The following is a 15,085-nucleotide window of genomic DNA, read 5'->3' as shown; positions in this document are numbered from 1 at the left end:
TATTTATATAAAATATAAACAGCTAGCATTTCATAGCATAGTAGCCATCTCTTAGGACACACCCTTTAATTATTCCTGTGGATGTAATGCGCATGCGCGCTCATTCCCCACGTGTGAGAAAATAATATCCAGAATCCAGATTCTCCTGGCAGAGTCATCTTTTTCATGAGGGCCTGGTAAGCCACGAAACACTACCATTACCAATATAGATATGTATACAAATCTTTTCTTCTCAATAGATATTATAATACACTGAACTAATCTTGGAAGAATCAATTTTCTTCTTTCTTGAGGTCCTGAACAACAATAGATGCATGTAAATAAGTATTTTCTTCTCAGTGAGTTAATATAGATAAGCTAACTTTAATATAAATTCATTATAGAAACTACTATAACACTAATACTTTTTGAGCGAAAGCATAGCATGGCGAGAGGCATTAGCAAGCGCATGCTTGCAACACTCGTTATATCTGATACTAGACAAAAATTAATGTGTATACGGAGAAAAATCTGAAAACGCTAAATAACTACTCTAAACTAATGCTATATAGGAGTCGACAACTATAGAGGTTGGTAGATTATGCTGGCATAATTTTCAGCATTATAGGCACATTTTTTGGTAAGGATATGCCCTGGCAAAATAGGAACTTAATTTATAACAAAAATAGGCAAGTTTTAGAATTCAGTACGAATCATAGTATAAACATTTGTGAGTACTATAGTGGTTCAATTGTTTCCTTGACATTCGATGAGTCGTGTGGCCATTATTTATAGTTTGATGTTACTTGTGCAATGACGAGAGTGTGCTTATAGAAATAATGTGGGAATTATAATAGGCAATTTGGCTGTTAACTTGACTCAAGTTAACAGCCTCAATATTATTCATAGAGACTTGAGCATAAAAGAATAGCATAATACAGTGGCGGATCTAGGATTCTTGTCAGGGGGGTTTCAGTGGCATGCAAGGCAGGGCTCAAGCTGCATGGACGGACTCTGCATTTCACCTAAAAAAAGGTAAGAACTCCTTAGAGACAGCCAGCATGCACTGGAGCTTTAGAGCCTTTTAGAACTGCACAAACAGAGCTTTGTAAGGACTTAGGAGAACTGAATGAGTATAAGGAGAAGTAAGAAGTGAATATGAAAGCTTATAATAAAGTTTTGCTAAGTACAGCTGCTTAAGCCTCCCACTCAAATCTCGAGCATAATCTAGCTAACAAAATATAGTTGGGCGGCCTAGTTTATTCATAGATAATCTTAGCCTCGATCTCCCAGGCCGCTCTTCCTCGAAGAGAGGGCCTGGTATGTTTGCGCATGAAAGTGGGTAATTCTGATACCATTGTATTTGCTCAGTAAAACAATGACGTCACAACGAACGGAAGTGGATTGAAGAAAGTGGATAGGATCTAGGAGTGTGATTGTGAAGGTTTCTAGCCCGTGTGATAGTAGCTACCCTTAGCCTACTATGTTAACAAAGGACTCACAGCCTGCAACAGTGTGGATAACAATCCTCTGAACGGAGGGGAAGGCTGACAATAGCCTATAATATAGGCTATATGGATAGGCCACGCCCATCTGACACTAACCTTGGTGAAAGTCGACTCTATCAGAAAGAAATTGCTGCTGTAACCAATACAGCTCTGTATCTAGCTAGCTAGCTATATAGCTCTGTGTCTGACTTTTATGAAGAGTATTCTTTGTCTGTATGTGTTATTCAGGATATAATTCCGGTAAAAATTCAGTTTAATGGGAAACATTACGGGAATATTATCCAATAATTTTGCGCATGCGCAAGCAGTCAGTAGCAGGCCTAATTGTTTAGGCCTTGTGAAGGAGACTAGCCTCCTTATTGATTGTGAAGGAGGCTAAGATAGTCTATGGCTTATTTTAGCCTCGACTTAGCATTATTTTAGAGACAAATCGGCCTGGCAACAAGGCTAATCTAACACACACATGCATGCTAGATGGGCGTCCCGTCCCCCCATTTTTATGGCCGGGGATGGGCACGCCCATCTACATGCATGCAGCTCTATTTAGGCCAATCGCAATGCATGCTAGAATAGAGTAAGACTAAGAGGTAGAGCTATGTTATTGTCACTCTTATTTTTGTTTCTGCTGCAAAGAGCAGCTCATTCTCAATATTTCTCCTTTCAAAGGTCTGGCAATCTCGCAGGACTGCAAGTTGACTCCACTGGGAGAACATTCCTTGCTGCAAGAAACTACCTGTATAGACTGAATGCACAGCTAATACAAGAGGAGAGAGTTTATCTAGGAGCTACTGTCATTACCGAAGGACTGGCCCTGAGTTCTACTGGGATGTTGGTGGTGTGTTTAGAGGATCTCTCTTGCTCTGTCTACAATACAAGCAACCTCAGTACTGGTCCTATCAGGAGTGTCAGTAATGCTATAATAGGACACGACCGTTGGGGACTTTGGAGCAGCTTTGTTTATGTCAGGAGACACTTTCTATACTGGAACACTGATTGAAGATGATGAATATGTACTGAGAATGGTGCTGCAACAATTCGGAGAGGGGTTTAAAAGATCTTCCGACAACAATCCGTCAGGCACACGCAATGAACTGGTTGTTGAGGATATTACAGATTTTTTTGAACGATACTTCCATGCATACGGTGGTTTTGTGAGTGGTGGATTTGCCTACTATGTTGTCGCCGATATCCAACCTGCTGATGCATGAGCTGTAAGACTATTACGTGTTTGCAACATGCCTGATTGTGGAGGACAAAGTACCTGTGGAGTGACTGCTTTGTATGAACTGGGGTTCGATTGCGGCTTTCAGTCTGTCAATGGATTAACTGATGTGTGTGCAGTGTCATTAGTGGATGACTTCAGTGGAATATCTGGACCCACTGCTGTGATAACTATTTGCTCTATCAATACTATGACTAATTCTATTTGTCTGGTCAATATCACTGCTGCCAATGAAGCTATGGACGCTAAATATGACTCTTGTATTGTATCACGCACTGCTGGGGAAGAAATTGATTTAGCATGCATGCGCCACTGTTAAAAATGGTGTGTTAATTAACACGCATTTAGTGTGCTCGTTGCACTGTTTAAGTTTAACACACTGAGATGTGTTGATCAACACACACTCTGGAGTGTGTTAATCAACACTGGTGGTAGTGTGCTCACATGACATGCATATAAGTGTTTACATAGCATGCACTGTATAGGTAATGTGCTCACATGACATGCATATAAGTGTTACAAGTACATCACATTGTCATAGCAATAAGAGACATTGCATTGATACAGCATACTTCAAATTAAATGATTAACAGTGAACGAAGTAAAACATCCTATGACTAATCTATCTAAGAAAGTGTACAAAATAGTTACATCGTTTGGTACCCTCTGCATGTTTGATTTCTGCTCCCTCGCAAAGATTTGACAACATTAACAGCGCTCCACCTATAATAGAAAATTATTATTCCTGAATAACAGAATCAATTTCTCACCTAAACAGCAGCGTTACAATCAGCTTCAGAGTGATTGACGTCCAACTTTATGACGGACCTTTTTTCTATGTACATAAAACAAGACATGGCTGTAATTAATTAATCACTAGTTCATTCTTACCTTTTGTGCTGATGACTTGATACTTCTGCTCTCCTTTAGAGCAAAGAACAGCACGGTGTGAAGGGACTTAACTTGACAAAAACCTCATAATTATAAAAATTATTATCTATAGAAGATTAACATCTTTACAATTTAAAAACTCACCTAAACAGTAGCATCACAACAGCTTTAGAGTGGCTGGAAATTGACCTTCAACTTAATGCCCGTTTGTTTCTACATGAGCACAGTTATTTACCATAATTGCAATTAATAAGTTCACTCTTACTTTATGACTTGAAAACTTCTCTTCCCCTTGAGCTCTGAATGCATAGAACAGTAGGGGTCTAAAGACTTCTCAAAGGATCAGGACTAGACTTGGTACGTGGACTTGATCAAAAAGAAAAGCAGCTGCTCTGAAGATTGCTACGGCAACTGCACTGCTGCGCATGCGCATTCTATAATTAGTCTATCTGTTCTATAATTAGATAGCAGGAAAATTGATCATGTGATCCAGAGCCAGTGGCCACATGGCACAAGATGAGACAGAGAATGCAGCAGTAGTCTTTCCAGGCTAGCTGCTCTGAGAGCCAAGAGAACAGCAGGATATACTAAAGATAAGTTAAAAAGTTGATCTATTCAGTATGCAAATTCTCTCAAGCCCCCATTGTCAATTTTATACACTGGACCAAGCTATATATAATATTATATGAACTGATTTTCTCTTAGCTGGCTCCCATTTGTTATAGCAGCATTGAAATGTAGTATTATTACACCACTGTACTCATACTCATATAATTCTCTGTGCAGGTGCAGCTGGCTGTGGTTTACTCACAAGATTAACTGCTATAGTAACTTGAAACCTTTAATATGTTTTTGTTTAATGGTTATCCATAAAAGTTTGTTGCGTAGATATTTGTTGTTATCGATTATAAGTTTTATAATTGTGACATAATCTCTGGGCTGTTTTGCCTGTACAGTGGTGTAAAAAGCATAGTGTGTATGAATTACAGTTGGGCCTAGGGTATCAGTGTGTTCCTTTACGTGAAGTGTGTGTGTTACGTTACACACTACTTAGTTGGTGTGTTCTGTTAACCCACTTCGTGTGTTAGTGAACACTGGGGTGCTCATTAACACACACTGACATTCACCAATAAAATTTAGTGTGTTGATTAACACCCCGTCTCTAATTGAACGCTAGGTCGCCTCCTCGGCCTGGTATTGATTGTATCTGGGCGTGACCGGAAACTGGTAAGTATCAGCTATGTACTGTAAAATCTTCAGTTTATCACAGTTGGCTAAAAATACAGCGATATAATGATATAATGACACTAGAAATTAATACTGTGCACAGCAGTACTGCGCCCATAATAAATGCAGATGTTTAGAAGCGAAGATCTCAAACAAGAGCTTCCAGAAAGACTTAATAAATACTGCGTTGGATATGCCTGCTAAGCCTTCAGGTGGCATAACAAAGATTGTGTGTTCACAGTGCATCAAGAGACAGTAGAATCCTGACGTCACTGGTCAGGATAGTAACCACAAGTGTTGAAAGAGCCATTCCACGTCAGTAGTTTTAGTGCAGGTAGTTCTATAAGATCGGACCCTTGGGAAGGACACGAGTGGCACTGGGGCATCCTCTTTCAATGAGTTCACACCCATAAGCTAGGAGGAGTACGACGGGGGTTGGAGGGGAAGGTTCCATTTTGCTCCTGTATACAAATTAGTATTCATGAACTTAAATTCACCATTCCACTATACATTTTGTAACTCACAGTGATGGTCCACACAAACTAGCCACGATCCCAGGCCGCACTTCCTTGAAGGCCGGTGAAGGAGGCTAACACAACACCAGTGCCAGTGCCGTAATGTCATATCTTGATCCAGATACCAAGGATTGGGCTATAGGCTATAGTGTACAATTTCCAATGATGAAAGGGTATTATTGATTTATATCGCTCACCTTGACAATACATCCCAGGCCCAGCCACTTGTGGACACCCCTGAGCATAGTATACAAGAGATCGATGGCCAGAGTCTGAGGATAGACTCTACCAATGCAAGTGTATCTGGCAATCATCAAGCGCTTGTATTAAATTGTGTAGTCAATCAAAGGTAGCCACTGATAGCAGAAACTTGAGAACCTAGGTCTGTTCTTTCACAAGAGTGATGCTCCTTCTTCCTTCGCACAAGACAGCTCCTCACACTCTAGCTAGCTAAGCCTATATCTATGACAAACTAAACTTGCAAAGAATAGACCTATGACACGGAGTTCTTTGTGATTTAATGGTGATTTTATGGAGTAAGTATGCTTACATACACTATTAGTGTTCTATTCTCTCCACCTTGCTCAGGTATTCGCTCTTTTTTAGCGAATACCTGAGCAACCACAGCAACCACAGCACATGCCCAGATACACGCCCAGATACAATCAATACCAGGCCGAGGAGGCGACCTAGCGTTCAATTAGAGACTGATCGGCCTGGGATCGAGGCTATGCACTGCATAGCCTCGATTCCAGGCCGATTCTTGAATCGAGGCTACGCACGCATACGTCTACCTTGCTTGCGCATGCGCACCGATGCATAACTATACTGGCCACAAAATAATATTAAGAGGGAGGGGCTGCTACTTTCTGTCTGACATTCCTGTGCATGGGTAGAACAATTCTACAGACTGTGACAGCTCTAGTCTAGAGCTTTCACAGTCTGTATAATTATTCTCTAGAGTCTATGATAAGAATGGCTATGCTAGATCTAGTATAATAAGAGCAGCTTCATTGTTCAGTGCTAAAGAAAAAGATATGTTTATAGTAGCTCTCTTTGCCCTCAGGCTGTTTCTGCTGCAAGGAGCAGCTTATTCTCAATCTCAATCATTCTCATTTGATACCCCTACTAATGTCCCAGGATTGCAAGTGGACTCTACTGGGCAAGCATTCCTTGCTGCAGACAACTACTTGTATAGACTGAATGCACAGCTAATACAAGAGGAGAGAGTTGATCTAGGAGCTACTGTTATCACTAGAGGACTGGCCATGAGCTCTACTGGGAGGATGGTAGTGGTGTGTTTAGTAAATCACTCTTGCTCTGTGTACAATGCAAGCAACCTCAGTACTGGTCCTATCAAGAGTGTCAGTAATGCTATAGCAGATCCTGACTATTTAGGAGCAGCTATCTTTACGTCAGGAGACACTTTCTACACTGGAGAATCAGTATTGACTGTTGCAGGAGGACAGAGAATGGTACTGCAGCAATTTGGAGATGATTTTAATAGATCGTCCAACAACAATCCATCTGGCACACGCAATGAACTGGTTTTTGGAATTAGTGACTTTAGACGACAATTCTATGCATTTGGTGGTTTTGTGAGTGGTGGATTTGCCTACTATGTTGTTGTCGACTATCAACCTGCTACTGCACGAGCTATAAGACTGTTACGTGTTTGCAACCTGCCTGATTGTGGAGGCCCAAGTACCTGTGGAGTGACTGCTTTGTATGAACTGGGAATCAATTGTGGCTTTCAAACGATCAATGAAAAGACACATGTGTGTGGAGTGTCACTAGTAGAAGACTTCAGTGGGATATCTGGACCCACTGCTGTGGTAACTATTTGCTATAACACTACTAACTCTATTTGTGTGGTCAATATCACTGCTGTCAATGAAGCTATGGACGCTAAATATAATTCTTGTATTGTGTCACGCACTGTTGGAGAAGAAATTGGCTTAGCATGGAGAACAGGCTCAGATAACTGCTCTACCCCCCTGTCTCAGCCTCAGGTTAGATTGCATTCTGGTCTATTATACTTCTAACATAATCATTTTTCCAGATAACTGTGGACAGATGTGACACACCCAGTCCAGTCGGCCTTCTCGCCCCAAATGGTGGTATTGACCTAATAGCACCAGTTCGTATCAATTTTGGAGTCAGCCTTGCCCCTGTTGCTTCAGTAGCTGTGAAGGTGGAGCAGTTTTCATTTGTTTTTGTTGCAACTCATAATTATTGGATATTAGGAGTAAGTGCTACATGGTTGAGTCAGCTATATATACACTGTAGTGCAGTGGCGTGTCTAACAGGGAGCTTTGCTAACATAATAATACTGATCGAATTCTATAATGCAAACTACATTGGCTCGTGTTACTAGAGTAGTCATGACCACGCTTAATATTGAGCGTGCGCATCAGTTGGTAATGTACTGCAGTAACACTTCTCTCTGTTAATGTGGGAGTAAAAAATGTCTGCCCCGTTGCTCACCAGTATACCCTTGAACATCCCCCGCTTCAATTTCTAGAAACGCCCCCGTAGTGTGTATACATAATGGCCTTGTTTATCTCCACAGTATGATGTCAGTGGAACATTGACCCTGGACACTTATAACTATTTCTATAGTCAGCGAGTGAGATATAATGTAATGGTACCGGTACCGGTATATCATTTGTCATGGCAGGAGGGACTGAACTACATCACAGCAGTCACTTCAGACTCAGTGAGTGAATTAATGCTTGCATGCATAGTTTACCCTTACCCTTACCATCATTATTGCATGCAGGTGTTCCAAGTACCCATAGAGGAGTGTTCCCAGCGTACAGACTGTACCAGTTGTACCAATGATCTTAACCCACTGTGTGGGTGGTGTGTGGTGGAGAACAAGTGCTCTCGTCAGACGCAGTGTCAGAACTCTAGTCTCTCCAGTAGATGGACACAGGACAATACCAACTGTGTTACTGTTGCTACTGTGGACCCTATGCAACTTGCACTTGACCCTGCAATTCTTACTAATGAGGTAAGGCACTGATGTGTATAGTTGTGTTTGACATCATAATCTAACCTCACAGTTCACAGTGACCCTGACTTCCCCCGGCCTGCCTAATCTCCTGCCTGGAGAGAGCTTCTCTTGTCATCTGGAAGACAGTGAAGAACGTTTCCCACCCATCATAGTACCAGCTGTTGAGGTCACCCCAGGAACAGTGTTCAGTTGTGATATTGAAGGACTTGTTGACTACCCTGGAGTGATTGCAATCATCAACCTGGGCTTTCAGAGCTCTTTGTTCAATGAGCCATTTGATATCACCAACCAAGCACTTACCATCTACAGGTGCTCAGCAGTGGAAAGGTATGCTATATTCAATTTCAGAACACCTACACATGATTATCATTTAATTCATGCTTTGGTTTTTCAAAAATGGCTTCCCTGTATATGTTCTACAGCTGTAAGGATTGCCTGGGGCTGAACAGTCCTTGTGGATGGTGTAACCTCAACAAGAAGTGCAGTGGATCATCGGCTCTTTGCAGAAATGCATCTCACTTCCTACAGGTGAGCTCAGTAACCACGGAGACTTGTGACTCCATAAATTCTCTATACATGCAGGTGTCTGGAGGCAATGACTTCACTGCCGTATGCTCACTATTGGACACGCCCCCCTCTGGTGAGTACACTCAACCAGTAAGGGTGGCTCAGGATCTTCGATTGGCCACCAGGCACCTCATCGCCCCCGTAAGTCACATGACGTCCATACCTCATTGTTTAATGGCTTCCCTCTCCATTAGACGGATGGCTTTGAGTACTATTGTGTTGTGAATGGAGTTAGTCTGACAGCTCAGTATGAGAACGAGAGCTCTATCCTGTGTACAGTGGGCAGTGGACAAGTGAGTGTTGCTAACAATAATATTATGCAGGATGTTTACTTAGCTTGTGATTGTACTAGTATATGAATACGTTTACACATTACTGTGGTATGTGTCGCTTACATCTAATGGAGCATGTTTTACTGTATATATTGTACACATGCCTGATTGACTTGTATATACTGGACGATTTCTGTGTACAGCTCACACTTTCTGCTGGAGTCGGCAGTTCTCCTGTGGTTGTCATGGTAATCTGGACGGGAAATGACGTCAACCACATACTGAACAACACCATGCAACAAATTTCAGGTGCCATTATAATTAATTTGTCAACCATTTGGATTAACATTTCCAGATTGTAACAAATATGATTAGTGTTTGCGGTATTTCTGTTCCCCCCACACACACACAGTGACGCTGTATGATTGTCGTGATTTAGCCAGTGGATGTTCAGAATGTATTGCAGTCAGAATGGGGTCAGAGTTCGCATGTGGATGGTGTGGGGGTAGTTGTGAGGTGATGCAAGAGTGCTCCAATACTTTCATTACTGAGGGGGACAATTGTCCTGCCCCTGTCATCAACTCATTCATTCCAGTGTCAGGTAAAATCTAGTGAAATAGCACTTCTCTTGTCACTATAGTATTGAAGCTATGAATGTTCTGATTACATACTTATAGGGTATTAAAGTAGTGTCTTTTCTGACTGACTAGTTTGGAATAATTTATACTCAATGCAGCAAGTATAAACCTATACATGCACAGGACCAGTTGAGGGTGGTACAGCAATCACTATAAGGGTCATTGACTTCGGAGGAACTTTTGTCGATGTTCAGAACTCAACCCTTACATTAGGAGGCGTGGCCTGCACTCCCCTCATCACTGGTTATATACCATGGCAGCAGTTTGTCTGTGAGACCACCAATTTTATGACAAAAGGGTCTAAAGAATTCTCTCTGACCATTGGCTCTAGAGTAGCTATTGTACACGCTGGCTCCTTCACTGCAGTGGATCCTACTGTCAGCAGTGTGACTCCGACCTTTGGACCCATGGCCGGGGGAACCAAAGTGATTGTAAATGGAACTGGACTGAACGTGGGTAATCAGGAGAATACTAGAGTCTCTCTAGAGGTCAGCGGGTCAAACTACGTCTGCAATATATTGTAAGTGCATGGCTATATTAAATAACTGTATATATTTCCTCATCGTAGGTGACTATTAAATAGCTGGTGCTCAAACTTTTCTCTGCAGATCTATCGAGTCTCAAGAGATTCGTTGCAGGACCTCAGCAGCAAACCTCACCTCCGCTGCATTGGTGGTAGTGTCCATTGATGCAGCTAGAGTCAGCAATCCAGGAGTGGTCTTCAGTTATCGTAACAACCCTAATGTGACTGCTGTGTTTCCTAGCAACACCATTCCTAGTGGAGGCATTACACTGACCTTCACTGGAGTGAACTTGGACGTGGTACAACAGCCTGTGTTGGAGGTCTACCAGCCGATGGGGGCTCCTCCAGCAACTACCGAACAACACCATGTAATTTTCGACTTTTTTGTATTACATAATGTACTTACTCTCCTACAGAGGAGCACCTGCAGTATTGTGGACAATACCACCATCATATGCTCAACTCCTAATCTAACAACAACCTCACTGACCCCATTGGACTATGTCCTGATGTTTGATGATGTCCCACTCACCACACACGCAAGCCTTCCCATCAGCGTCCAATCAGATCCCTCCAATTTTCGGCTGGAGGGTTCGCAAGAGGTCACCAGTGGTACAGCGACTCTCATACGCATTGTGGTATACGTTTTATCCTGTATACTGACCATACTGTTACCGTGTGTGTATCCAGGGTGATAATCTCGACTCAGTGGAGACCAGGGAGATACAAGTGATCGTGGGAGGGGAGGAGTGTGTCAAGACACCCAGTAATTCAAGAGGGAGCGAATTTATCTGTACTGCCCCCTTGGAGACCCCAGGAGAGGAAAACCCAGCTATTATACGAGTTGAGTAAAACTATATAACTTAACTGTGTTACTGTGCTATTTAGGTGAACGTTGGGAGCAACATCGCTCAAGTATTGGACCAGCGACTGACCTACATAGTTCTTGTGGTGGAGATTCCTACGGTGGAGGTTCTTGAAGCAGCAGTTCCCCTGGAGGTCATCATCCCGAGTGTTTTGGGGGGGGCTGTAGTGGTAGTGTGTGTAGTGCTGATCATTTTTGTCTGTTTTTGTCTGAACTCGAGAAAGAAGACCGTGTCTATTGCTATGCATGAACAGATGATGGAGCTCGTGGCTAATAGGTAATTACCGTATGGCAGGTATATTTCGAGGGTATAAATGTTCGTGGTTTTCGCTGATCAAGCATCTACTGCAAACATTTGTACCCACGAATTTATCAATGCATCTATTCCATGAAAATTAAATCCGCGAAAACCTTCTATTAGCTATAGCATATAGTAGCAATGACTGTTTCTAACGGGTCATTCCGCGAAAGTATATACCCTCGAAATAATATACCCGTTAAACTGTATAATACTTATAGTCCAGCTGTCATATATTGTTACAGGAGAACACAGGAGGAAATATTACCTGTGGATGGCAATACTGCACTCGTTAGTAAGTTTCTATGATTTTTATACATCCATGCATGCAGTCTTAGCCTCGATTCCCGGCCGCTTGAATGCAGTCTATATACTATATTCACTGACTTATAATTATATACAGAATCAGAACTTGTTGAGATTGCCGAGTCCATCCCAGACTCATTCAAAATACCAGCCTCCATATTGAAGCTCTCCAGTACTGCAATTGGACAAGGTAAAGAAAGATGTGCATTACAATTAATTTATGGAATATCACTATACAGGTGAATTTGGCGTTGTGTATAAGGGAGTCCTGACAGACTGGAACAAAGTTCCTATGCAGGGGGTGGCCGTGAAGACACTAAAAGGTTAACATTATGTCATAACTTGATACACTTAGTCTGTTGTCAGCCATGCACTAATTATCTGTGTATTAATATTATATATGGGTAATTCAAATTTCCTGCCCCCTGTAAAGATTACCATTTCTGCAATTATATAACATGCAACATTTCTAATGAGTCCAGAGTCAGAGTAGGTACAATACGAGTACCTCGATTCAGCTTGGTCACGTGCAAAATTCAATGTTAAAGTCATTGTTGCATGTGACTAATTAACTCAATTTTTGCCTATATAATCAAGGTACTCGTGTTGAACCTCCTCTGGTCCAGAGTTAGTTAATCATTGTCTACCCTACAGGTCTGTTCTCGTTGTCGGATGTTCAGAGCATGGTGTGTGAGGTGAACAAGATGCAAGACTTTGACCATCCTCACGTCATGTCCCTGATTGGGGTATGTCTTGATGCTGGCCCCGGTGTTGCCATAGTGATGCCATATATGGCCAACGGCAGCCTCATTAGCTATCTCAAAAAAGAAAGGAGCAGCCTTGAGTTGGACGAAGACTGTGAGATTGATCAGGTGTGTGGTAGAGGTCTATATGTGTGTATATACATGCATGCAGCACGTTATTTTCGTTGTTGCAAATTTTTATATATGAAGTTTACTATTTTGTAATGGTGATAATAATAGTCTCATTAGGAGATATGTGATTGGTGCATGAGATTCTGTAGGAAGATGTTGCCATTTTCTACACAGATTCTGGAAGTAAGGAAACTGCTACTAAAGATGTGTCGCCAGATAGCACTAGGAATGGCCTACTTGGCCGAGCAGAAGTTTGTTCATCGCGACCTTGCAGCCAGAAACTGCATGTGAGTGGACCATCGACAGTGTGTACGAGTAGTCATTGTGAATACATATAATTATAGCCATATATATTATAGATGAGTCATTACTATAATTATGTATCCATGGGCATTGATAGTGTAAACAGCATCACTAGTGTACATGATTGTCTCAGTGTGGTTTCATCTTGTACATTACAATAGGCTGGACTCGGGAGGGGGTATCAGGGTGGGGGACTTTGGTCTGGCTGAGGACGTCTATGCTAGTGGCTACTTCAGACAGAACGACCGAGCCAATGTGAAGCTGCCCTACAAATGGATGGCCTTGGAGAGTCTCAATGATGCTATCTTCACAGAGAAAACTGATGTGGTGAGTCAGAGCAGTATGGTAGACCTAAGGTCACAATACCCCTCAGGTATTGCAACTAGCGATATTAATTGTTCCTTCTTGTCCATGTGCCCAGTGGTCATACGGTGTGACTGTGTGGGAGATCTTCAATGCAGGACGGACTCCCTACCCTGCCATGGACCCACACTCCCTCATCAAGCTGCTAGGAGAAGGACGGAGACTAGAGAGACCTCTCAATGCAGCCTGTGCCACTGAGATGTGAGTGTACTCTCTGAGTTGATTAGTATCAGTTGCAAATACTATTATTTAAGCAAATCCCCTTGTGCTTTGTTGTTGGTTGTGGGGGCCTGCAGATAGACTAGAACTGGCTGCATTCTCCTTAATTGGGGGTTTTAGTATTGTTTTGGCCCAACTGTACATCCCCTTATCCTCAAAGCTCTGAATTGATGCGTCGGTGTTGGAAGAAAGATTCAAAGGAGAGGCCAACCTTCTTACAATTGTCCACCACTGTGGAAAGGCTACTGACATCCATTTCTGGCTACACTGAGCTCGGTATGGTGCTACTGAATACTATTCAAGAAACAGAGCAGCTCAGTAAGTGTATAAAATTAGCTTTAATGATCGGTCTTGTAATGGTTGTATTATAGTACTAAGGTATTAGTTTGACCCTTGTTTTGTCGTAGGTCTTACTGTTAATACATGTTACTTGTACAGTAGCACTATGTAGCAAAAAATACTGTACGTTTTCTGTTTCAGAGTACCGCTATATATATACTATAGTAGCTGTATGATATGCCCATGCATAAGTATCATTAAACCGGAGTCTTATATAGTACGTTTAAACATGTCATTATTATGTCATCATCTAATATTTGGACCCATGTAATAGTTCATTTTTACTGCAGAATGTGACGATGAACCCGTACTTACTGATCACAAAGACGCTCATCGCTATGTCGACCCTCCGTCAAGTTATCCTCTAACAATTAAGAACAGCGGAGCATCATACAATTTATAACTATGCAATAAAATTAGTTATGAGGTAATGGCCGTCCTCTGCATGTACAGTATTATAGTAACAGTTATAGCATAAAATTTAATTATAACTGTAATACAACTCCAGCTGCATATTGTGAATTTTGGGGTACAATTTACTTATTTACAACATATACCTGTTATCGCGTAGCTTATATTCTGCAATTGTTGTTTTCCTTTTAATGTCTGCCATATTTTTAAGTACATATATAATAGTGATCATAATTATAAGTGTTTCAAAATAACAAGCATAATTATGTCAGTATATAATAGACAAACAGAAGATAATAGATATCGTATCAATAATACACTGCAACAGCAATCAGTACGTACTTTTGTTGGTGTAAATGTTCCTATAAACTACACATGCATGCGTGTATAGTTAAATATTTCGTATTCTATGGATAATGAATGTTTGAGCTCATTTCTGGAGATAGATCTACAATCTCCCACGGGAATTAATGTCTTTCAAATTCAAGGCTAGACTAATCAATCTATGAGTCATCATTGAATGGGCTATTCTCTTAACAGTGTTTCTGCTGCAAGGAGCAGCTCACAGTCATTCCAGATCAGTCAATCGCCCAGGACTGCAAGTGGACTCCATAATTATAATTATGCAGACAGTCTTTTGCTTTGAAACATTCGTTTGTGCCTATTTTTTCCTAAAAATATGCTATAGCAAATTCCACCAAGGCCTAGCTACCAAGCACTGCCTTAACATGAGTATGACAGTTTT

General features: G+C 41.5%; 1 protein-coding gene and 1 long non-coding RNA gene across 2 annotated transcripts; one reads left to right on the top strand and one right to left on the bottom strand.

Moving 5' to 3' along the window:
• Positions 1-3,267: 3,267 nt before the first annotated feature.
• LOC135345311 (uncharacterized) lies at positions 3,268-5,995 on the bottom strand. The gene is made up of 7 exons (XR_010397678.1): positions 5,540-5,995; positions 5,352-5,485; positions 3,866-5,288; positions 3,745-3,813; positions 3,601-3,683; positions 3,480-3,544; positions 3,268-3,432 (listed from the first exon to the last, which is right to left on the bottom strand). It is a non-coding gene; the product is annotated as an uncharacterized LOC135345311 (long non-coding RNA).
• A 243-nt stretch (positions 5,996-6,238) lies between these two features.
• On the top strand, positions 6,239-14,597 carry LOC135345192 (plexin-A2-like). Its single transcript, XM_064542560.1, has 24 exons — positions 6,239-7,354; positions 7,405-7,590; positions 7,915-8,061; positions 8,125-8,358; positions 8,411-8,688; positions 8,784-8,889; positions 8,944-9,069; positions 9,123-9,221; positions 9,404-9,509; positions 9,613-9,801; positions 9,962-10,358; positions 10,447-10,729; positions 10,778-10,999; positions 11,052-11,204; positions 11,250-11,503; positions 11,770-11,819; positions 11,928-12,020; positions 12,070-12,153; positions 12,485-12,702; positions 12,880-12,992; positions 13,170-13,335; positions 13,430-13,572; positions 13,751-13,908; positions 14,220-14,597. Exons 1-24 carry the CDS (start codon positions 6,380-6,382, stop codon positions 14,330-14,332), a joined length of 4,893 nt encoding a protein of 1,630 aa, XP_064398630.1. The 5' UTR covers positions 6,239-6,379; the 3' UTR covers positions 14,333-14,597.
• The last annotated feature ends 488 nt before the right edge of the window (positions 14,598-15,085 follow it).

This window comes from Halichondria panicea, chromosome 12 (assembly GCF_963675165.1).
Source record: "Halichondria panicea chromosome 12, odHalPani1.1, whole genome shotgun sequence".
Taxonomy (NCBI): domain Eukaryota; kingdom Metazoa; phylum Porifera; class Demospongiae; order Suberitida; family Halichondriidae; genus Halichondria; species Halichondria panicea.
This window is presented reverse-complemented; position numbering and strand designations above follow the sequence as displayed.